Consider the following 24801-nt stretch of genomic DNA (forward strand, 5'->3'; position numbering starts at 1 on the left):
AATGATGATGAGCATTTAAGAGAGTGTGAAAATTATTACATGCTAGCAGTTGTGAAATGATAATGTAAGATTAGAAATATGTAGTTTTAAATTGTTTAATTGTTATATTGTTTTTAAAATTGTAACTGGAAATTGTTGTTTTTAACATGATTGTTAGCTGCCCTGAGTCCGCTTGCGGAGAAGACAGGATATAAATCTAAGATAAATAAATAAAATAAATAAATAAGAAAATTAAAACTCACAAAATTAAAAGCTGTTTCTTTGCAGTAACACAAAATTAACTAGTACCCAGTTACATTGGATAAAAATCACAAAAACATGCCCTCCCCAAATCTACAGGAACTTCCCAACCCAAAGTTGGCAACCTTAGCTGGATTAGATGGACCATCCATCTGATCCAATAGAGAGCTTTGTATCTGTGTGATGAGTAAACTATGAAATAGGTAAATGATGCTAGTTACCATGCATATTTCTCAGGTTTCAAAATTTAAGTTATGTAGGTGTCTGGCAATATATTCATTAGCTATCTTGTTTGAAACAGGGTAGAATATATTTTTGCCAAGCACTGTGCCTCCACTTCCAGAAAAAAAATAGTATTATCTACTGTATATCAGATGGCTTCCCTGCCACAAAGCTTTTTATTGCTCATTTGATTTCTTCTATTGAAACTGGTTTTATTTATATTAAAATTGCTAATGCTCTTTTGAATGTCTAGAAATCTGAACTTAATTTTCATTTTTTTTTTTTGCTATCTTGTTTGTCAAATAGAGTCTGCTTTGTATAGAGTAGAAAAGTATTGAAGCTAGGGATGGGCACAGAACACGAAAATGGTGGTTCATTTAAAAAAAAGATGATATTGGATTTATACCCCACCCTCCACTCCGAAGAGACTCAGAGCGGCTCATAATCTCCTTTACCTTCCTCCCCCACAACAGATACCCTATGAGGTGGGTGGGGCTGGAGAGGGTTCTCACAGCAGCTGCCCTTTCAAGGACAACCTCTGCCAGGGCTATAGCTGACCCAAGGCCATGCTAGCAGGTGCAAGTGGAGGAGTGGGGAATCGAACCCGGTTCTCCCAGATAAGAGTCCATTCACTTAACCACTACACCAAACTGGCTCTCCATTTGTTCAGTGGTTCAGTTCAGAGCTTTTTTTGTAGAAAAAGCCCAGCAGGAACTCATTTGGATATTAGGCCACACCCCCAATGCCAAGCCAGCTGGAATTGTGTTCCTGTGTATTCCTGATTTAAAAAAAAAAAAAACTGGTTAGGTTCATGGTTCATCAGGGTGCCCAAATCAGTAGTCTTGTTCATGTGTTTCAAATTCCTGAACCATTCATGGTTAATTTGATTTGGGAAGGCATAGAACAGCCCCAGAGTGGGCTAGAGACACCAAACTTGCAGCTAACTCTTTAGCAGACGCTCCTCTACCAGCTCTCCAAGTTTGGTGTGAATTGGATTTGGGGGGGGGGGGGGAGCTGAGGTACAGTCCACCAAACAGGTGTTCCTGGTAAACTGCTCTCAGAGAGTATGTCAAGCTGAGGAAAGAAAGAGAAGCCACCCTGAAACTTCTGGTCAGTTTCACCCCCAGGAGAAGACTGGAAACTAACTAGACACCACAGCTCTTCTCTTCTGGCCCCTGCACTTCTGTTCAGTTTCTAGTGAGACTAATAGAAGCTGCAGGAGGTTAGGGAAAGCAGAGCTGCAGTGTCTAGTCAGTTTCACTGGAAACTGACAGGAACCGCAGGCCACTAGGAGACTGAAGCTGTGGCTTCTAGTCAGTTTCACTGGAAAGTGACCAGAAGCACAGGGGCTGGGTAATCACGCTAGTGCCATGCTGTCCAGAAAAATGAAGTAAATACAAACCAAACAACATGCCAAGAAAAAATGCCAATTTGTTTCACGTTCAGGTGTGGCGGGATCAGTGAACAAATTTGGAAGAAATCATGAATCTGCCATTTTTAGCATTTGTGGTTTGGTTCATGTCTATCCCTAGTCTAAGCTAGTTTCTGATCCATTCTTAACATGGAGAAAAACTTGTTCCACTTTTGTCTGAAAGTAGACAGGTCAACAGGTTATCACCACGTCTGTTTATCGTTATAGTAACTTTGAGGGGTATCATGGGCATCAGGCAATTTTTTTAACTTGTTCTTTGACAACTGCCATTTCTCTTGATCAGAAGTAGACTTTATGTCCTGTCTCCCATTTTGTTATCTCTTGTATTATTTGACTAAGTCTTGTTATTGCATTTGTTATAATAGCATTGTTGCAAATTCTACTTTCTTCCTATAAACACTCTAAAAGCTTTCCAGGCCATTATAGATTTGTTTCACTGACATAAAAATGTTTTTAAAAATCTCTTAACTTTTTGTATTATTTCAAAGTTTTTCAACAGAGACATATTTATCCTTCAAACTATCTTTAAGTCATTTGTGTTTAAAGTAGCCATCGTGAAAGCATAGTCAGCAAGCAGCATTGGACCAATTTAAATATCCTTTAAGACTGTTTAAACCTGGGAGTAAAAAGTATAATCTTTTTGACGTGGATAGTTATGTCTAAAGACCATCTGTTAGATCACTGTGTTAGAGGTGTCACATATCAGCTGCTCCGGACCAGGTTTTCTAGAAATATACACCTAGGAGTATCCCGGCCTCATTGCCCCCTTTTGATACGGCAAACTAGCATAGGACAGCTATCAAGTAATAAGCTTTTACAATGTTCACACTTTGCCTAATCCCTACACACACATATCCATTATATCACAACTACCTGGTCCCCTCATGGTTCCACAGGCACCCTGGCCACTTATGTTCTGAATTCCCATCAGTCTCCTGGCAGTTATTAGACTGTTCAGGCTGCCTCCACACAGACTCTCCCGTTCCTGGAAGTGCTCCCTGGCATGATTGGGCATGGTCTTCCCACACCTCTCCCCAGCCACCTGTTGGGAGCCAACTCCCTGGGCTCCACATCCAGAGGCTGACTGCTGAGCTCTCTTCAAGGCAGTGCCCCAGGCTCACCTCTACTCAGTTTGCTGCCAAGTCCAGTGTGCTCTTGAGTTGCCCAGGAGTTCCTTGGGCATGTCTTCTCTAGCTACTCCCAGATAAACCATGCTTCTTTCCCCCATCTGCAGCACCACTTCTCTCTGAGGTCACTTCTTCTCAACCACCACTGGAATCTATCTGTGGCTGTTTGCCCCACGCCCCCAGCTAGCCAGCTGGTAAGGTTTTAAAGCTCATGGCAGGTAGGATTGGTTTCATGACTGGCTACTTTTTACCAGCAGCAGTCAATCCCCTCCAGCATGGATGTTTCTGCTTCTGTTCAGGCCACTGTGGATTCCACAGGCTGCTTACCACGTCACAGTAGGTTTTGGGGTACTAAACTTCTATGGGCTCCTTCATAAATGGAATCAAGTTTAGAATTTTAAAAAACATCATTTAAGTCCCCCACTATAAAATTTTCTCTCTCCACCCAGTTTTCTAGTTCAGTTACATGTCCAAAAAAGACCTTCTGCCCTGAATTTGGAGTATTCATACAGTTGGGCTGGCCTAGTGATATATAACTTGACTAAATGGCAGGAAGCAGATAGTAGGAATAAACTCACAATGGAGGGAAGTGAGCAGAGGGATCCTGCAACGATTGGGAATGGTGCTGTTTAATTTGTTCATAAATGATCTTGGGGCTGAGCAATGTAGTAGCTAAGTTTGCAGGTGATACCAAATTATTCATGAGGCTGAAGATCAAAGTCAATTGTAAAGCGATCTAGGAAGATCACTCTAAATTGGGTGAGTGGGCAAACATGTGGCAAATGAATTTCAATGTTGGTCTGTTACCCAATTTGTATACATGCAGGGCCATACTGCACCTTCTGAATGGAACAAATAACCTGTATTTTGGAACACCTATATCCTTGAGATCTTAGTCTATGTATACCAAGGTCCAGATTCAGATTAACACAAAGTACAAAGGGGGGGGGGGGAAAGACTCTTAAACATAATAGGGTTTTATTGTATACGAAGAAAAAGAAACCAAATTAATGTATGCAATATAGAAAATGTGGCAATGAAAATTACAGAATAGGGAAAGCAATGTAGTAAGTCAAAGCAGGGCTTTTTTGTAGCAGAAACTCCTTTGCATATTAGGTCACACACTCCTGTGGTAACCAATCCTCCTGGAGTTTACAGAAGACCCTGTACTAAAAGCCCTGTAAGCTCTTGGAAGATTGGCTACATTAGTGGTCTAATATGCAAAGGAGTTCATGCTACAAAAAAAGCCCTGAATAAAAGAAACTTTCCCTAGAAAAACTGCTGCCTATAGAGGGAATAAACCTATAAAAAGAAAGGAGACATACAAGCTCGATACTAGAGAAAATCAGGGGAAGCGAAGATGTCGTCCACAGCAGTGAACAAGTTGTTTCAGGAACTGAAACTAAACTGGCAGGGAAAGGAAGTACAGCAGCAGGTCCATGGACTGAAGGCTGGGATCAGAGGAGGGGAGAACCATAAGGCTGGGGTAACAGGATAAGTCCAAAACCAGATACAAAGACTGGAGCTGAAAGGGGAACTTTTAAATTCTTTTTTGACTAGGATGAAGAGGGGAAGGGGTGTTGGCACTGGAATGTGGAGATAATAAAAATGTCATCTTTTGAAGATGAATGAGCCTGAAAATAAATTCTTTGTCTATATGCTACGGGAGGATTTTCTCTTTTTGCATGGAAGGATAAAAAAATGTTCCCTTAGGGAGATCTGGAAGATAGATTTATGACTGGGTACTACTTGTGATTGAAGAAGGGCTGGAATCTTCTTATCCAGTCATTTTGCTAGCTGGAAAATTGCTGGAATCAGCCTTTTTCTTATTGTTTTAGAAATCTGAATTATTAGTTGATATCAAATTATCTGGAAAGAAGCTCCAAGGTCTGCAACTGAACTCCTCTTAGGGTGGATTTTATGCATGATTTATGGAGGAGTCATGCAATCCATGGCATAACTCAGTGCATTTTGATATAAGTTTAATTCAGGTTTCATCTATCATTTCTAGGCCCACACTCAGGAGTACACATGCACAGAAAAGGGGGAACAAGCCTTGACAAAAAAATGGGGGCCCTCAGGTGTAAGGATCTCAGGAGCATCAGTCTAAGGTGAGGCATACTGGAATTAAAAAATCCTAATAAATATGTTGTCAGGGTAAGGACTGGCTGAGAGTGAAAAAGACCTTGGGGTTGCTGTGCAAATCTCAATGAAAATGTCAACCCAATGAGTGGCAGCAGTGAAAAAGGTAAATGCCATGCTAGGAATGATTATTCAGGAAGTGAAAATAAAACAGCCTACATTGTACTGCTCTTGTATAGTTACTTTGTGGCCTTACTTGGAATGCTCTGTGCAGTTCTGGTTGTTGCATCTCAAAACGTACATTGCAGAACTGGAAAAAGTTCACAAGGCAACCAAGACAATTAAGGGCTAGAAAAAGATGGCTAAAGGGAGATACGATAGAGGTTTATAAAATTATGCATGGTTTGGAAAAACTATAAAGAGGAAGTTTTTTCCTGCCTCTCCCAAAATACAAGAACTATGGGACACCCGCTGAAATTGTTGAGGAATAAGTTCAGGACAGACAAAAGAAAATACTCGTTTCCTGAACAAGTAACTTTAAACTGTAGGATTCACTGTCACTGGAGACAATGATGGCCGCAAGCACAGAATAGCTTTAGAAAGGGACAGGAGGCTAGATTCATTGCACTCTGAGTATTGCATTGTTGTTCCAGCCACAGATCACTGATTCTAATCCCAAGGACCATCTCAACTCCAGGATCCATCATTCCCATCCCAGAATAGTTTCTTTACTCATGGACAACTCTTCCAATCTGGTGACTATCATTCCAGTTCCAGAAGAATTTCTCTACTCAAAGGGACCATTCTTCAAATTGGGTGGCTGTCACTTCAGTACCAGAACACTTAATGCCAAACCCAGTTATTGTCATTCTCAATCAAGTGTATTACAGTCAAAAGATCAGCGAAGTTGAAAACAGATTAAACCCCCTCCCCCGTTTTTAAATTTTAAGATTGAATTGATACATGTCACTCCTCAAGAGGTTATTATTTCATGCTCAGAGCACTGATTCCACTCCCAGAAGCTATTATTCCATTATGGGGACTGTCATTCGATACCCAGGACAAGTTTCCTCAGAATCATTTCTGACCTGTAATGTTTTTCAATGGAGCCCATGGAAGTCCACTGGCATTCTTCACTCCTATTGTATCCTGTGCCATCATCAGGCCATATCCTTTTTTCTCAAACGGGGATTCATATCATTCTTTTTAGTACATCCTACCACAGGTCAGTATTACAGCACATAACTCGCACAGGAAAAGTGTCAAGTCCACTCTCCTCTCCACTAGTATCTGAAGCAGTAGGCAGGTTAGAAAGAACCTTATTAGCCTGACGGCTTGAATAGCAGCAAAAAATGCTGGGCTGGTTGGGCTCAGTAGCCTGTCTCAGTCGGTGATGCAGGAGCCCTCAAGAGAAGGCACAGAAAATGTCTAAATAATAAATACCAGGAATCCACACAGACCGCCCCAAAGCCATGACCTCCCACTAATACCGCCCCCCAAAGAAGCCCCACTTTAGCTTGTGTGATAAAGAAACTCCTAGGGCAAACGTAAGGGAAAAGGCCGCGGGGGCACTGTCAATTGCTCTTTCGTCTACCACTGCCAAAAGCGGACCGCTCGCACAACGAAACGGAAAGGTCTCAACGATTTGCGCTCGCTTCGCAGCCGCCGCGATTCCTGCGCATACGTCACGCGGCAGCAAGTGGCTCTGGGAGCGCGCGTCGTCCGACGCACGTGACAGCGCTGTGGGGAGGGCGCAGCATTCCCCCGCCCCTCTGCGAAAAATGAGCGGCGGCGAGGGGGGGGGGGACAAAAAAAAAAGGGAACAACTGCGAACTGCCTTTTCGAACTCTCCTCCCTAATCCCGCACGTGACCCCGCCCCGGAACGTGGCATTGTGTAATCACGTGACCCGTGCGGGAAGGGGGAGGTTGGCCGTTGAGCGAGGAATAGTGGGGGGAGGGGGGCTGCGTACGCGACGGAGCGGGGTGCGAAGATGGCGGACGAGGAGGCCGAGCAGGACAGCAGCAGTCTTGGAGGCGAGAGCGGCCTCCTGGATATGCAGCGACTGAAGGAGCGGCTATTGTCGCTGGAGACGGCGCTGAAGGAGAGCGATGAGGCAGGCGTAGAAGCGGCCACTGAGTACTGTCAGCAGCTCTGCCAGGTCAGGACGGGCCGACTGGCCTCTAGGGCGGGAAGGTCCCCCCTTGCGGGAGAGGCTGACGGGCAAGTAAGCTGCCGTTAAACCGGCCCATGCGCCTTGGTCCCGCTGCTTTTCATTGAAAGCGCCTCGAGGCGAGCGGCCCAAAGTGGCCCGCCCCCCTGCGCTGGAGAGGAGCGACTCGCGGCTTTATAATCCCCTCCCCCAGCTGCTTGAAGAACAACCTCCCGCCCCCCCCCCTTCCGTCTTCTTCAACAGTCCTTGGTTGTCGCGCTCTCTTCGCCGTTCGGCCCCTTTGTTGTGCTGGTGACGCCTCGGCTCCGGAGGGGCCTTTGTCTGCTGTCGGCGACGGCGAGTTGAGATCCCTGGCCCGCAGCATTAGCAGCAGCGCGAACGGGGGGAGGGGTGGGGATAGTTCCGCTGAAGTGGTGGGAAGTGTTAGATGCAGGTCCCCTTCCCGTATCTCGGAGCCTCTGTCTTCTCTCCAGGTGAAAGGACGAGGTTAGCTCCTCACTGTTACAGCGATCATGTAGTCCCCCTACTTTGCACGGTAGAGTACCTTGCACTTGCCCCCCAAGTGAGACCTTGGAGGCTCGGTTAAGGACTGCCATGAAAACTCCCAGCGTCCCCTATTCATAACACTCCGCTGATCCGGTAATCTAGCTTCCGGAGTATCCGTGTGTGTGTCTATTGTTTTGGCAGCCTGGCACTCTGAACTTGGAACCGCCCTTAAATCGTGTCAATCAACTCGCCTTACTTTATTCTTTCCCCTTTTTTACATACCCTACAGTGTGTTCCTCTTTCACTTCAAACTGTTCTAAAGAATGAGATACACTTAGGGCGGTTGAGATACTTTGTAGCAACCACTACACATTAGCTTAGTTGTATTGATTTGCAAATGGATACTTAGATGCCAATCAACATTAGTTCTCTTAATCATTGCAAGAATTCCAGCAGTTTTATGTTTCTGTATTAAAAGTTTATAAAGGCATCTGAGTGGTTAAATACAAGTTAAAGAGGTTTTTTAAAATAAAAAAAAATATTCATTTGCCTTTCTTCCATGGTGAAACTTGGAGCCTTGTTCTTCAGCATTATTATTCAATTGACAGTTTAGAGAGACTTTGTAGTTAACAAGTTAAGTGCTTATTAGCACTTCTGTCATTGAAGGCAGTATCAAAATAATACAAAATGTTTTCCATTTATGTGAGAAAATTATTAGGACAGTGTTTCAAGACCTTTTTGTGGTGGAAATTGGTACAGATCAGTCATTTGAGGTCATGGATCCTGGCTATCAAATTGTACAATATCTGCAAATGTTTGCGTCTTCCTTGTATTTTAAGCACTGCAGAATGTAAGCAACTTCTTTGTTAAAATTTCACCACTTTTCTTTGTAATTGAGGATCTCTGGAACAATATAGAGAAATCTAATTAAATCGATTTATAGATTTATAAGAAAGGTGCCTGCCTATTAGTAGATAGAATGTCGATAAAAACAAGGAATCAGCATTGAAAACCATGATTCAGTGCTAAATATAAAATTGGTATGTATTGTACAGAATAAGTCTTTGGTTTAGAAAATGGAAATTAATTTCCAAAAAACTGCTTGAAAATGTATCCTTTTAGTAGACATAATCTGAAGCAGTAGTTTACTGTCCTTGCAGTACACCAGCAGTTATTTTGTTGGTGTGGAAATCTCCAATTCTGGAAATCAGCTTCAAATATGTGATCATCCATTGCAATTTAAAACAATTCAAACATAATAGTAAGTTTTCTGGATTTCAGTTAAGCTGGATTGTGAGTTGTGGTATTTAGCAGACACTCCCTGCAATGTGGCCCCATGGCGCACAGTGGTAAAGCAACAGTACTGCAGTACTGTGGTCTGAACTCTCTGCTTACAACCTGAGTTCAATTCCGGCGGAAGCTGGATTCAGGTAGCTGGCCCAAGGTTGACTCAGCCTTCCATCTTTCCGAGGTCAGTAAAATGAGTACCCAGCTTACTGAGGGGAAAGTGAAAAAGACTGGGGAAGGCAGTGGCAAACCACTCTGTAAAAAGTCTGCCATGAAAATGTGAAAGCAACGTTACCCCAGAGTCGGAAACGACTGGTGCTTGCACAGGGGACCTTTCCTTTCCTCTGCAATGTTGGTTGATTCCCCTACTCTGTGAAAAGTAGGTAGCATCCACCTTTCTGAAATAGCAGTGGCTCCTGCAGAACAAAAATTCCCTCCAAAACATTTAGGTAATTATAGAATTGGAGTACATGCTTTATAAAATTTGCAGTGGTAGATCTTGAAGTGTAGAATTGCAGTGTATTGAAGGGAATATTCAGTCTAGTCTTGTGCAACATTCTTGATGAATGTTGGATTTAGCACTTGACCAAATGAAATGTTTTTACCAGTTAGATATAAGCCCACTAAAGTCAATGGAACCTACAAGTAAGGTTGCCAATCTCCAGGTTGGCAGCCACAACAGAGAATCACAGCTGAGAAAGGCAAGGTTTCCATGATTAACCAGCCTCTATACTAACACACCTGAAAAGAGATTTTACAAATACTAATAAATATTATTACAAATACTCATAAGCAACAGCATTGCAATATGGAAGGCACCGTAAAATTGGACCCCAGTATAAACATTCACAAATTCATAAACAAACTAATGTAAACGTCATCCCACAGATGATCTATTTAGTCCATTCACTTCCATATAGTTCAAATTGTAAATTCTCCAATCGTACAGCAAACCAGAAAAATCTTCAGTGACAAGACAATACTTATAATCCCTTGTTTCACTTCTGCTTTGTCCAGCTTTCCAACAGTTTACATCAGAGCATGATAAGAACGCACACCCCTATGTTGTTCTTCAGTCGCACAGTTGAGTCCATGGACAAAGTCATGCCAGGCCCTCCTGTCTTCCACCATTCTCTGAAGTCTGCTCAAATTCGTGTTTGTTACATAAGTAACACTGTCCAGCCATCTCATCTTTTGCCGTCCTCTTCTTCTTTTGCCTTCTGTCTTTCCTAGCATCAGGATCTTCTCCAGGGAGTGCTCCCTTCTCATTTGGTGGCCAAAGTATTTGAGCTTCAGCTTCAGCATCTGACCTTCCAGTGAACAGTCTGGGTTGATTTCCCTTAGGACTGACTGATTTGATCTTCTTGCAGTCCAAGGGACTCTCAAGAGTGTTCTCCAGCACCACAGCTCAAAAGCATGTATTCTTCTTCGCTCAGCCTTCCTTATGGTCCAGCTCTCACAGCCATACACTACTGGGAATATTATCGCTTTGACTATACAGACTTTTGTTGGCAGGATGATGTCTCTACTTTTTATTATACTACCCAGGTTCACCATAGCTGTCCTCCCAAGGAGCAAACGTCTTTTAATTTCATGGCTACATTCACCATCTGCAGTGATCTTGGATCCCAGAAATGTGAAGTCTGTCACTACTTCCATATCTTCCCCTTCTATTTGCCAAGGTGTGATGAGGCTAGATGCCATGATCTTAGCTTTTTTGATGTTGAGTTTCAAGCCTACTTTTGTGCTCTCCTCTTTCACCATCAACAAGAGGTTCTTTAGGTCCTCCTCACTTTCTGCTATTAGAGTAGTGTCATCTGCATATCTGAGGTTGATGGTGTTTTTCCCGGCAATCTTAATTCCAGTTTGTGCTTCATCCAGGCCAGCATTTTGCATGATGTACTCTGCATATAAATTAAACAAACAGGGTGACAATATACATCCTTGTCAAACTCCTTTTCCTATTCTAAACCAATCAGTTGTTCCATATCCCGTTCTGACAGTTGCTTCTTGACCCTTATACAGGTTTCTCAGGAGACATGTGAGGTGGTCTGGTACTTCCATCTCTTTAAGGACTTGCCACAGTTTGTTGTGATCCACACAATCAAAGGCTTTAGCATAGCCAATGAAGCAGAAATAGATGTTTTTCTGATACTCCCGTGCTTTCTCCATAATCCAGCAAATGTTGGCAATTTGATCTCTAGTTCCTCTACCTCTCCGAAACCCAGCTTGAACTTCTGGTAGTTCACGATCTACGTACTGCTGAAGCCTAGCTTGTAGAATCTTTAAAATGACCTTGCTGGCATGTGAAATGAGTGCAATAGTGTGATAGTTTGAACATTCCTTGGCATTACCCTTCTTTGGGATTGGAATATAAACCGATCTTTTCCAATCCTGTGGCCACTGTTGTGTTTTCCAAATTTGTTGACATAATGTGTGCATCACTTTAACAGCATCATCTTCTAGGACTTTGAATAGCTCAACTGGGATACCATCATCTCCGCTCACTTTGTTGTTAGTAATGCTTTCTAAAGCCCATTTGACTTCATTTTCCAGGATGTCTGGCTCAAGGTCATCAATTTCACTGTCATGGTTGTCCGGGACATTGAGATCCTTCTTGTATAATTCTTCTGGGTATTCTTGCCACGTCTTTCTGATCTCTTCTGCTTCTGTTAGGTTCCTACCATTTTTGTCCTTTATCATGGCCATTTTTGCACGAAACGTTCCCTTGATTACTCTAATTTTCTTGAAGAGACCTCTTGTCCTTCCCATTCTATTATTTTCCTCTATTGCTTTGCATTGTACCTTCACGAAGGCCTCCTTATCTCTCCTTGCTGTTCTCTGGAAATCTGCGTTCAGTTGGGTGAATCTTTCCTTTTCACCTTTGCTTTCACTTTCCTTCTTTCCTCAGCTATTTGTAAAGCCTCATCAGACAGCCACTTTGCTTTCTTGCATTTCTTTTTCTTTGGGATGGTGCTGATTGCTGCCTTCTGTACAATGTCATGAACCTCCGTCCATAGTTCGTCAGGCACTCTGTCTATCAATTTTAAGGTTCCTTAAACCTATTCTTCACCTCCACTGTATATTCATAAGGGATGTGATCAAGGTCAAACCTGAATGGCCTAATGGCTTCCCCAGTTTTCTTCAGTTTAAGCCTGAATTTTGTGATGAGTAGCTCATGATCTGAGCCGCAGTCAGCTCCAGGTCTTGTTTTTGCTGACTGTGAGGAGCTTCTCCATCTTCAACTGCAGAGTAATAATCATTCCGATTTCTGTGTTGCCCATCAGGTGATGTCCATGTGTAGAGTCACCTTTTAGGTTCTTGGAAGGGGGTATTCGCTATGACCAGCTTGTTCTCTTGACAAAACTCTATTAGCCTTTGCACAGCTTCATTTTGTTCTCCAAGGCCAAACTTGTCAGTTGTTCCGGTCACCTTTTGACTTCCTACTTTGGCATTCCAGTCGAGGAGGACATCTTTTTTTGGTGTTAATTCTAGAAGGTGTTGTGGATCTTCATAGAACTGGTCCACTTCAGCCTCTTCTGCATCAGTGGTTGGGGCATAGACTTGGATTACTGTGATGTTGAATGGTTTGCCTTGGATACGGACCGAGATCATTCTGTCGTTTTTGAGATTGTATCCCATTACTGCCTTCCTCACTCTCTTGTTAACTATAAAGGCCACACCATTTCTTCTACTGGACTCTTGGCCACAATAATAGATGTAGTGATCCTCTGAGTTAAATTCACCCATTCCCGTCCATTTTAGTTCACTGATTCCCAAGATGTCGATGTTCAGTCTTGCCATCTCTTGTTTGACCACATCTATCTTACCTTGTGTCAGGTCTTTGGTGCCCCTCCCGGTCCCCCGGCGTCGCCGTTGCCCCACCCGGGCACTCTGGGGCGTTCCCCGGAGGTCTCAGAAACAGGGGGGTGGGCACTGGGTTACTTCACCGCAGGCCCCCGTTCCCTCCTGGCTGTGCTATGGCTCCTGTCCCTCTCTCTCGCGAGGCAGCCTCTTTGCGCATCAGCCAGCTCTCCTCAGCGACCTCCTCCCTCCCTCCTTTTATGCTTCCCGACCCATCCTCCCCCCTCCCAGGACCTGCCCCTCTCTGGCTCCTCCCCCCTTCAAAGCCCCAGACGCCCAGGAGAGGTGCCTCGGGGACGGGCTGACTGGGCGTGCCTCGGGCGTCCCAGCCCTCAGCGGCGTGCTGCAAGGGAGCGTCTCGTGCTGCGACGAGCTGAATGGCTCTCCCTCTTGCTCTCCGGCGTCTTGCCCCGGCCAGACCTCACGGACTCGAAGCCGGGCTCGCCGTCTGGGAGGCGTCGCTCGGGTGGCTGCTTTCGCCCCGTCAGTCGAGGTGAGGGGTGGGGCCTCCACAGGGGCTTGGAGAGGTGGGGGGGGGCTCTTGGGGCGATGCCGGGGGCTTGGAGCGGCTGGCAGGCGCCGGGGGGTCTCCTCCGCGCAGTCCCTGCCCGGGCTGGGCGGGACACCTTGATTCATTGATCTTACATTCCACGTTCTGATGCAGTATTGTTCTTTGCAGCATCGGACTGTTCTTTCACCATCAGACACATCCACAGCTGAGCGTCCTTTCAGCTTTGGCCCAGCCGCTTCACTCTTTCTGTGATTACTTGAACGCTCTTCCTCAGTAGCATATTGGGCACCTTCTGACCTGAGGGGCTCATCTTCCAGCGCCATATCTTTTAGCCTTTTGTTTCTGTTCATGGGGTTTTCTTGGCAAGGATACTGGAGTGGTTTGCCATTTCGTTCTCCAGTGGATCACATTTAGTCTGGGTTCACAGCTGTGCCCTGTCCATCTTGGGTGGCCCTGCATGGCATAGCCCACAACCTCATTGAACCACGCAAGCCCTCTCGCCACGACAAGGCAGCAGTCCATGAGAGGGGCACACCCCTATACCACACTGAATTTGTGAATGTTTATACTGGGGTCCAGTTTTATGAGGTGTTCCTTATTGCGATGCTGTTGCTTATGAGTATTTGTAAAATTTTATTTCAAGGTGTGTTACTGTGTAGAGGCTGGTTAATCATGGAAATCTCCAGGTTGGGCCTGGAGATCTGGTATTACAGTTGATCCTTGGATTGTAGGGATCAGTTCCCCTGGATAAAACAGCTTCTTTGGAGGGTGAACTCTATGGCAGAGGTCCCCAACCCCCAGGCCATGAACCAGTACCGGTCCGTGGCATGTTAGCAACCGGGCCGTGAGTTGTATAATTATTTCTTTATATATTACCATGTAAGAAGGAGGAGGAGACAATGACATTGGATTCATATCCCACCCGCCACTCCAAATCTCACAGTGGCTTACAATTTTCTTTATCTTCCTCCCCCACAACAGACACCCTGTGAGGTGGGTGGGGCTGAAAGTGCTCTCACAGAAGCTGCCCTTTCAAGGACAGCTCTGTGAGAGCTATGGCTAACCCAAGGCCATAAACTAATAGAAATAAAGTGCACAATTGTATAATCCCAAAACCAACCCCCCCCCCCCCCGGTCCATGGAAAAATTGTTTTCCACAAAACCGGTCCCTGGTGCCACAAAGATTGCGGACCACTGCTCTATGGCATTGTACCCTGTTGAGGTCCCTCCCCTCTTCCTGCTTCACCCCCAGATCTCCAGGTATTTCCCAAACCAGAACTGGCAACCCAACTTAGAAGCATGCATAGATTTGTAGTGTAGTCCAGGCGTAGCCAACAGCTCTCCAGATGTTTTTTTACCTACAGCTCCCATCAACCCCAGCCAGCATGGCTGATGGCTGATGGGAGTTGTAGGCAAAAAACATCTGGAGAGCTACTGTTGACCACCGCTGGTGTAGTCTTTTATAGAGTAGCTTTAATTAAAATCTGCTGAACTGAGTGAGGTTTGACTGGAATAAGTGCATAAGATTGCACTGTCTGATACCCATGCATTTTAAAAATCTTTTTCAAAAAGTCTTGAGTGCAAAGAGTCCTAAGTAAAATGTTTCTTTCATGATCAGATGTTTCTCAAGTTTTCTGCAGCTTCTATGCCTGAGAGTAGTCTAGATTAACAACATTTGATATTATTTGTGTAATACAGAGAAGTTTTAAGAATTGTAGTAATTGTAGAATTCCACTAATGTCATGGAATTACATTACATCTTTTGGTTATATGTTTGGCAAAGCTTCAGATATACCATCACCACTGCATTTGGGACTAAGTTCTGGTCCTCATCCAGTCTGTTTTGCTACATAGCACCTCTTCAGCAACAAATAGCCATTTAGCAGGAGACTTCTTGCAGAGTGCACTTCTCTTTTGATGTCTGTTGGGACTAGTTTTGCCTGTTCAATTTATTTTAAACAGATGTGTTTATAAAATGTCATTTTAATTTTATTTTGGCCTCAGTTTCTCTAAAATCTTTTTAATATTCAGCCCTTTGGGGACAGAAGTGTTCATGTTTAGAAAGCAACTGTAAAACATTTAAGTATGAAGCAGAATAAAGTCTATTACAATAAATACTAAAATACTGGCATGTTTGAGAAGGATGTCTTGGGTTGAAAATACAAAAGAGAACCAGTCAGTCAGTTTATTTAAGATCACAGACCAAATTTAAAAAAAAATTAAAAAGCTTCAACAGAAGATAAAAGGAACAGTGTTAAAGAGAATCATATTCTGATGAATCCTGAATATTGAAAATCAGTTAATGGAATTTGAGTTTCAAAGCCCCTCCAAATGTATGTCAGGGAGAGACATTGCTGTTATCTAAAGGATCAGCCAGTTCCAGTCTGGTTCCAGCCTCAGCAAATTTCAAGACCTTATTTCTGTTTCATAGTGTTAGTAAGCAATTTTAACTTCATCTGTTCTTTATGCGTTGAGACTTTTCTTAGGCCTATAAGTGTTTCATAGCTGTAGTTGTCTATCTTTGCAGCCTGTACAGAGGTACCAATGACCCATGCTAAACAGAAACTAGTTTCAGGGATGCGTCCCTATTCTGTCCCCCCTCCCCCTCAAAAAGATCTCTCTTTCTGTCAATGAAGATCAGTACAAATAGTATCATCTGTAACCTATGAATTACAAAACCCCTGCATAATTTGTGGGGGTTTTGTTAACCATGGTTAAATCTAGAGAAACATATGTCCTCTAAGCTGGTTCCCAACTTGCCAAGCATGGTTTGTATACTAGCAGCATTGATATTTGCAGTAGCCCATTTTGTCTGAAGATTAATCTTGTTGTCCAAAAGCTACGAGGCAAGTGATTATGCATAAAGCTGTGTTTGTTTTTACCCTGACCTGGATGGCCCAGGCTAGCTTGATCTCATCAGATCTTGGAAGCTGAACCAGGTTGACCTTGGTTAGTATTTGGATAGGAGACCACCAAGGAAGTCCAGCTTTCTACACAGAGACAGGTAATGGCAAACCTCTGAGTGTCTCTTGCCTTGAAAACTATATGGGCTTGCCAGAAATCTGCTGTGATATGGTTGCACTTTCCATCACTGTGTTTGAGTATGACCTATGTGAATAGGAAGAAGACTCAATAAACATTATAACAAGGAATTCCCAAACAATCAAATTATAAAGCAACTCTTAAATTTTTTTAGTAAATAATGTGTTTTACTAAAAGCTTATTTTCCGCTAGCCAGGAGATGGAGGGAATGTCTTTTCACTGATTCACGCTGCCACAATAAACTCCCATGTTGTTCCTAGCTTTGTTGTGTACCTAGCTTGGTGGTAATTTTTTAGGGGGTGTGGTGGACTAAAAGGAAGGGTGATGTTCAGTTCTGCAAATGGAGCTCTGTATTACTAGTTTTGGTTGTCCAAGAATGCTTTGAAATTACATTTCTCAAACAGCAGTCTCCATGCCACATTGTAAACCCTGTTAAAACAAGGAGTTTCATAAACAGTTTGTAATGTGGGGTGGGCAGCTATTATGCAGAAAACAAATCTACTAATCCTAAACCCTTGCTGCACAAGGGAGTTTGCCAGTGCAGTGGTTTCTGGAGTGGCAGACCTAGAAATGTACTGTAGCACTGTCTTTTTTTCTTCCGTTCTTCCTACAAGGAAAGAAGTATTGATTTGCTATTCTCTACTTGTGACAACGTATACACAAGGACTGGTTTTTATGAGTTTAGTAGTCGCAGAAAAGGGTCCCTGTATTCAAAGTAAATGATGGCAGTGACAAGGGCCCTGCCTCCTTTCTCCCTGAAAGTACATATCACTGCTGTCTGCCTTTCACATAAGAATCGATTGTGGGAAGTATAAAGGCAATAGTTCTTTAGCATTTGTCTGGGATTCAGTGTGGTCAGTGGTTGTGTCAAAATCAAAAGCCTTATCTTTGTCCTCCATAAGACATTCTGCTTCCAGAGGGTAATGTTAGAAAGTGTAAGAGGTCTACCCTTTCCAAGTGAAAATTATTTGAAGTTTGGATGAATGAAAACAATGTTGTGGCTCATTCTGCACAAAATGTACAAAATGCATGGATGTAGATCATAAATAAGCTTGGGAAATGAGATCCGAAGAACCTGTGTGCAAGGTATTTGTGCCTGATTTTAGAGTCCCAAAACCTGTAGCTCAACAAAAAAAGCTTTCAAAGGCTCCCAAGTAGGGTTGCCAATCCACTGTTGGGGGCAGGGAATCCCCCAGCTTAGAGGCCCTTCCCCTGCTACAGGGTCATCAAAAAGTGAGGGGGGGGGGATGTCTGCTGGGCACTCCATTATATTCTATGGAGACTGATTCCCATAGGGTATAATGGAGAATAGATTCATAGGTAACTGGGGTTCGGGGGGGGGAGTTTTTTAAGGTAGAGGTACCAAATTTTCTGAATAGCATCTGGTGCCTCTCTTCAAAACACTCGCCATGTTTTGAAAAGATTGGACCTGGGGGTCCAATTCTATGAACCCCAAAAGAAGGTGCCCCTAATCCTTCATTATTTCAAATGGAGGGAAGACATTTGAAATTCATGAAATTCATCTCTTTAAGTGTGATAGCCAGAACTTCCTTTGGAGTTCAGTCATGGTTGTCACACCCTTGCTCCCAGCTCCACCCCTCTAAAGTCTCCAGATATTTCTTGAGTTGGACATGGCAACCCTACTCCCAACTCATGTAAGGCTAAAATTTATCATATGCTTTATCCATGTGAACTACCCTTAATGTAGTTGTTAAAAGTCATTCTATTAAAAACAAACTTGCTGGAGGAGATATAAATAAAGTATAAACAACATTGACTCAGTAAAAAAGACTAATTATGTAATTATTAAAAAGATTTTTCAGTTGCATCGTAATTACAATCTTTAATGATGTCAGGACCAGGAAACCAATGCAGGTGCACAAGGATGCACATCATATATACATTGTCCCTCTTACCACTTCCAACTACAGGAGGTGGGCTGCTTGGAAATCTGGAAATAAATTCATAAGGCTGCCATAAGTCAGAAGTTACTCGATGGCACTTAACACAAAAATCATTTTTAGTGCTTGGTCACATCTGAGAACTCAGTACTCTGGAAAAGAGAACAATGCCAGGAAAAATTGAAGGTAGTAGGTAAAGAAAAAGACCCCACATGAGATGGATTGACTCAATAAGGAAGCCATGACCATTAGTTTGCCAGGCTGTTAATGATAGGATTTTTTGGAGGTAATTAATTCATAGGGTTGCCATAAGTCAGAAGTTACTTGATGATACAGGTTATCTGATAGGAAGGCAGGAGTGAAGAGTCTTAAGAACATAAGAGAAGCCATGTTGGATCAGGCCAGTGGCCCATCCAGTCCAACACTCTGTGTCACACAGTGGCCAAAAAACCCAGGTGCCATCAGGAGGTCCATCAGTGGGGCCAGGACACTAGAAGTCCTCACTAGACATCTTTGTTTCCATCCCTACAGAAATAATGGTCATAGATATATCCCTCTGCCCTACCACACTCTCCTGAGAGCTACTTTCTTCTCCTACTTTAGTGCCATGCTATTTTCCAAGTCATCTGATATCACTGCACACTAGGTTTTGGAGGAAGCATGAATGATATTAAAAAGCTGTCATCATAGGAATATCAGGGGTGGGGGGGCTGTGGCTCTTTGGTAGTGCATCTACTTGGCATACAGAAGGTTCCATGTTCAGTCCCTTCATCTCCAGTTAAAGGAACTTGTAGTAGGCAATGGGAAAGACTTCTACCTAAGACCCTGGAGAGCTGCTGCCAGTCTGAGTAGACAATATTGTGATGGATCAATGGTTCATTTCAGTATATGGCAGCCTCATGGCACACACTGATCACAAGTACTCAAGTGCAGAGGCTACTACAGAGTCTATTATATTTGTTTTGCAAGCAGAGATCCTTGTAGTGATCGTCTTTAAGCTAGGAAAGCCTAGATTTTTTTAGATCTAGTCAGGTTTTCTGATTAGTGTGATTCTCTATTCTGTAGTACTAGTCTCATAAATTCTTGATGAATGTTGGACTTGTCAGCTGCCCAAATGAAATATTTTTACCAGTTAAAATTAAAAGGAGGAAGTAAGCTCATTGCTAGCACTGGCTGTGTCAAATTCTACATCTGGGTAATAAAAAATGGGGAACATGCATATTGGATGGGGGAGACACTTCTGGGTAGCAGTGTGTATAAACAAGTTATTGGGGTAAGGGTGGACCATAAGTTAAATATGAGCTGTCAGTGTGATGCAGCACCAAAAAAAGGCTGATGCAGTCTTGGGGTGTGTCAACAGAGACAATATCCAAATTGCAAGAGGTCATAGTTCCTCTGTACACTACATTGATCAGGTCGCACCTGGAGTATTGTGTACAGTTCTGGAGTTCTCACTTCAAGAAGGATGTGGACAGAATGAAGTGGGTGCAGAGGAAAGTGACGAGGATGATCGGGGCCTGGAGATCAAGCCCTATAAGGAAGGACTGAGGGACTTGGGAAAGTTCAGTCTTGAGAAGAGGAGGTTGAGGGGGGACATGATTGCTCTCTTTAAGTATTTGAAGGCCTGTCACTTAGAGAAGAGCAGATATCTGTTCCTTTTGGCAGCATTCACAATAATGGGTTTAAATTAAGGGCAGAAAGGTATCAGCTGCTGAGGGATGTGGTGAGCTCTCCCTCTCTGGCAGTCTTTCAGTAGCAGCTGGATGAACACCCTTCAGGGATGCCGTAGGCTGATTCTGCATCGAGCAGGGGGTTGGACTAGATGACCTGTATAGGCCCTTCCAACTTTATGATTCTATGGTAAGGAGATAAGAATGCAGGATGCAGTTGTACTTAATTGTTGCACCAGCTTGTTTTTGACTATATTTTGTCTGTTATTTCACTAGTTTATGAAGGACGGAAGAGAGCTTATTCAGTATAGACTAGTTTAAAAAGGTAACAGTAGTCCCCTGGATAGACTAGTTTACCTCAGACTATATGGTGCTTGCTTACCTGTAAGCAGCTTGTAATACAGCCTAACTACAAAATTCTCTGGAATTATTAATGTCTCACCTTAAACTCTTGAGAGATAGTATGCTTGACTGTAGTTTTTCAATAAATTTGAGAGGGTGCCTTAAGTTGGTTTTATAGAACATTTGGTGTGTTTATGATATTTAGTAGCATAAAATCACACTAATTTTTTAAAAGTATGCTTTAAATTTTATTTGTAATTTTCATATATTCTTACTCTTGATTGTAACAGTTTATAGCAAGGGTGACCAAACTTCCTTCATGTAAAAGCCACATAGACTAAACATCAGATGCTCGAGAGCCACAAGGTGACTTCGGAGGAAGAGACAGGTTTGGGGGAATAGCCAGAAAGTGGTATCACAGGTGGGGTTGGTACAGGAAGTGACATCAGAATGGGTGGGGCTTGGGAGGTGATATCACCTGATCTTTGACCTGGAGGTGACATCATAGGACATGACATCACAAAGTGATGTTACATCCTTGCTAGATGCCACCCCAAAGTCTACTGGCTCCACCCTGCAGGTCCTCAGGTGGTAAAAGCATAAAAACAAAAGTGGTAAAAACAGACATTGTGATCTGGAAGCTCCCTCTCTCTCTAATTCCTCATTTGTGGAAACTCTATGCTTAGCAGGGAGAATTAAAGTGTCTCTGAAAGGTCACCTACATTGCACAAGCCAGCTTTAAGTCAGAAGGCATTTCTTGCCACAAATTAAGCCCTGATCACAGATGGGGTATGCCTTCCCTGGTTATCTGAATAAGACCCCCAAATACACACAGAACTAAGCAGAAAACGGGCTCTGGATTCAAACTTTAGTACTATTAAAGAGTGAAAAGGGTTTTTTAAAAAGTGCATGCATGGCTGCTTTTCTGTCCATCCTAGTTTCCCCACTGACTCAAAACCTTTGTGTGATCCCTGGCAAGCCAAGGCCTTAACAATTCATGACAACTATTTGTTTCCTTTGCCTCCTATGATCGTGCCAACAACGTTTGATACATTGGTAGGGGCTGCTCAGGAATAAAGGCTTCCTTTACAGCTCTCATGCCAGTTCTGTACTTCTCCCTTTCTTCTAATGACATACAGCAGCAGTGAAGCAAACATTGTTTGCACTAACATAGCAGCAATAAGAGTAACATTTTAGCATCCTCAGAACAATAGCAACAATTGTTTCAAAAATCAACCAAAACATTTAAAGTGCTTTTAACAATTGGGTTTATGCTCATCTCTGATTTAATTTTGCTAAGCATTTTTATTAGACTTTTTATTTTATTTATTTTTAATGCCTGGTTCTTTGGAAGCCATTCAGGAGCAAAACAATGAAGTAAAAGCCTGAACTTTTATTTGCCTATTCCTGTAAGAAGCCAGTGTAGCACCGCAATGGTATTGGGAACTAACAACTTTTCAACAGCATTGAACTGAGGACAGGTAGCCCATGTGCAAATGGCTGAAGCTTTAAATTGACTCTTGGACTATGCTAAACCTTTGAGTGAAGGGCATGAACACTTTACCGGTTTAGAACTGAAGGCCAGTAAACTAAATAACAGTGAACAGTGGACAATAAATGGAAACCCTGTCTAGATAAGAAAAAGGTGCTGTTGGCTCTGTGGTTGATCAGCAGTTGTTCTGGATGGGGCAGCATGCCTCCTGAAAGAGAAGGTTTACAATTTTGTGTGCGGTTAATTCTTTTTCTTTTCTTTAAATTAATCAAATACAGAAAAATATTGTCAATAATACAAAGAATACAGAACTCTTATCCAAGTAATGTAAGCAACTTCCATCTAGTTGATTATGTTACAACAATGTAAAGAATAGCAAATGAGTCATAAATGAAGTATAACAAACCCAAAAGATCCATACTTGTTAAGAATACAGAAGCAGGCAATGATGTAAGTAGTGAGGTAAGTATTTTTGGAATTCCAAAGTTCACCATTCATAGTCTAGTAAGGGATACCAGTTTGGTGTAGTGGTTAAGTGTGTGGACTCTTATCTGGGAGAACCGGGTTTGATTCCCCACTCCTCCACTTGCAGCTGCTGGAATGGCCTTGGGTTAGCCATTGCTATCGCAGGAGTTGTCCTTGAAAGGGCAGCTGCTATGAGAGCCCTCTCAGCCCCACCTACCTCACAGGGTGTCTTTTGTGGAGGGAGAAGACATAGGAGATTGTAAGTCGCTCTGAGTCTCTGATTCAGAGAGAAGGGCGGGATATAAATCTGCAGTTCTTCATTTGTCCAGGAGATTTGATAAATTTATAGATGATTCCATTTTATTTATTAAAATCTGCTATTCTAGTTGATTCTCTTGATTTTTCTTTTTGTTTCTCAGTATGAGTATTGTGGGCCCAAACAGATTCTGCTGACTTTATTCTAAGAAGCTTGTTTATTTCTTTAAATTATTTGTATTAAGCTGTCTCCAATAAAAGTTATAATAGTCTTACTGGCAACAAAACAAAGTGGCAATGAATTCATCAGCCCCCAACACTCTCTCTGGGAGGCTGCTGGTGGTTTGGGAGGCAGCACTGCCATCACCAGTGCCATGCAGCAGAAGGCAGGCCCAGAAGGAGCTGTGCTGACCTGTCTGCTCACTTTCACCCCTGACCCCAGCCTCATGAGCAAGCTGGGAGGCTCCTCCGGCCCATGCTCTGGGAGGGGAGGGGAGGAGGAGCCTGAACTGCCCACCCGCACTTCTGTGGGGATATCGCAGGCTGCTGCATGGAGGGAGGGAGGTGGCACCACCGGAAGGAGCACTGCATTGTGTGCATGCAGTCTGCTTTTGCCCCTGACCCCAGCCTGATGAGCAAGCCAGAAGGCTCCAGATCAGCAGTAGTGGCAGGAGAAGGAGAAATCACTGCTGTCTGTGTTGCTTCTGAGTGTACTGCAGCACTGGATGAGGAGAGCCCTTATCATGGGAAGCCTCTTGGGGTCATGAGGAGAGGTGGAATGCTGGAGGCTGGTGCACAGGGCCTCCCTGGCTGCTTGTCTGCCCAACTCAACAATGCACCTCTGCTTTTGAAGTGGGGAACGTGAGGGGGCTCAAGAGGGTTGGGAGCTGCAGTAAAGGGATCAAAGAGTTGCATGCAGCTCACAAGCCACAGCTTGGCCATAAGTATATTTTCGTGTTTTAATGTTTCTTGATAAACAGGAGTAATTTGTTAAATATCAGATACTCCAAAACTCATTCAGAGAACTATTTAAGTGTGCATATGTCTGGGGGATTTTTTGAGCAACAGAGTGTCACTATCCCTCATACCACATATCACACACTGCTTTCAAAAGTCTACAGAGTAAAAAATGGAATTTACTATGTGCCTGTAAGTACAAACCCCTATGACTCAAATGAAGCTAATCTTGGTAATCTTATGCTACCTATATATTTAAAAAGAGGTGTTTGTATATATACTTTTTAAGTTAAGAATTGCCCCACACAGAATAGTTAGGTAAGCATGTGATGGTGGTATAAAATAAGTTAATACATAATTCTGAAACTCTTAGCAACTGAAAATTGGAGATTGAGTTGCATAACAGATGTAACAGAAATAGTACCTGAATTTACTAAAGTAAACTCAATATGATTAAAGTAAACTTTCAGATACTATTACATTCATATGTGAGAGGTGCCTGGAGGTTTGGTGGCCTTTCTCCCCCACCCCCATTCTTCTCTTAGCTCATCTCAGTTCCAATTCCTTAATCACCCCACCCTTTTTATTCTTTTCCACCATTAACCTATGCTTTCACCCCCATCTTCCTTCCTCTTTCCTCCCATATTGTTTTTCTCTCCCTTTCCTATCACCAGCAGCTGCTCAGCTGGATCTTGATCTTCCTGTTAGTCACAACTCCAAAACCCAAGTCCCACTATGCACATTTTTCATGCATTTTTGGAATAGATTCATGGGAGTACAGCAGCATCCTCTGCTGAGAAAGTTCAGAGGTGGGCTATTGGCTCTCATTTGATAATGTCTCTTATCTAACTTAAACATGTTTGTTTTTTTGTTTTTTTAAAAAATCTACTCTTAGTTTTTTCTATGATCCATAATCCCTGCTGTACCTTGAATCAGCCAGGTTGATTCTGCACCCATTTTTCCTTTTATATTCAAATTACAACAGATATTTTAGTTCTGTGAAAAAGATTTAAACAGTAGCTTTGTCCATCATATTCAATACAAATGACTGGGGGAGCCGTGTTCTTTGTTGCAGCAAAATACAAACAAGTATTTTAAAACTGTGACATAATTTTTCATAGGCCAGAACCCACTTCATTTAATGCATGAGTTTCAAGTGGGGTAGATATTAATTGGGAATCAGGCAGGATTAATAAGGAAAAGTCTTTATTAAACAACTCTGCTTTTGTCTCCTGAACTGTCTGCTTTGCTGAG

At 43.0% G+C, this 24801-nt stretch overlaps 2 protein-coding genes across 2 annotated transcripts in view; one reads left to right on the forward strand and one right to left on the reverse strand.

Annotated features, from left to right (window-relative positions):
- CGA (glycoprotein hormones, alpha polypeptide) overlaps nt 1-7193 on the reverse strand; it is a 30413-nt gene extending 23220 nt beyond the window's left edge. Inside the window, exon 1 of the mRNA XM_060236812.1 lies at nt 7075-7193. The gene's annotated coding sequence lies outside the window, so the exon portion shown is untranslated. The remainder of the gene's footprint in view (nt 1-7074) is intronic.
- The window catches only part of ZNF292 (zinc finger protein 292), a 70218-nt gene continuing 52507 nt past the window's right edge, over nt 7091-24801 (forward strand). Inside the window, exon 1 of the mRNA XM_060236791.1 lies at nt 7091-7263. Within this exon, the coding sequence (XP_060092774.1) occupies nt 7096-7263 (168 nt within the window). The 5' untranslated portion in view covers nt 7091-7095. The remainder of the gene's footprint in view (nt 7264-24801) is intronic.

This window comes from Heteronotia binoei, chromosome 1 (genome assembly GCF_032191835.1).
Source record: "Heteronotia binoei isolate CCM8104 ecotype False Entrance Well chromosome 1, APGP_CSIRO_Hbin_v1, whole genome shotgun sequence".
NCBI lineage: Eukaryota > Metazoa > Chordata > Lepidosauria > Squamata > Gekkonidae > Heteronotia > Heteronotia binoei.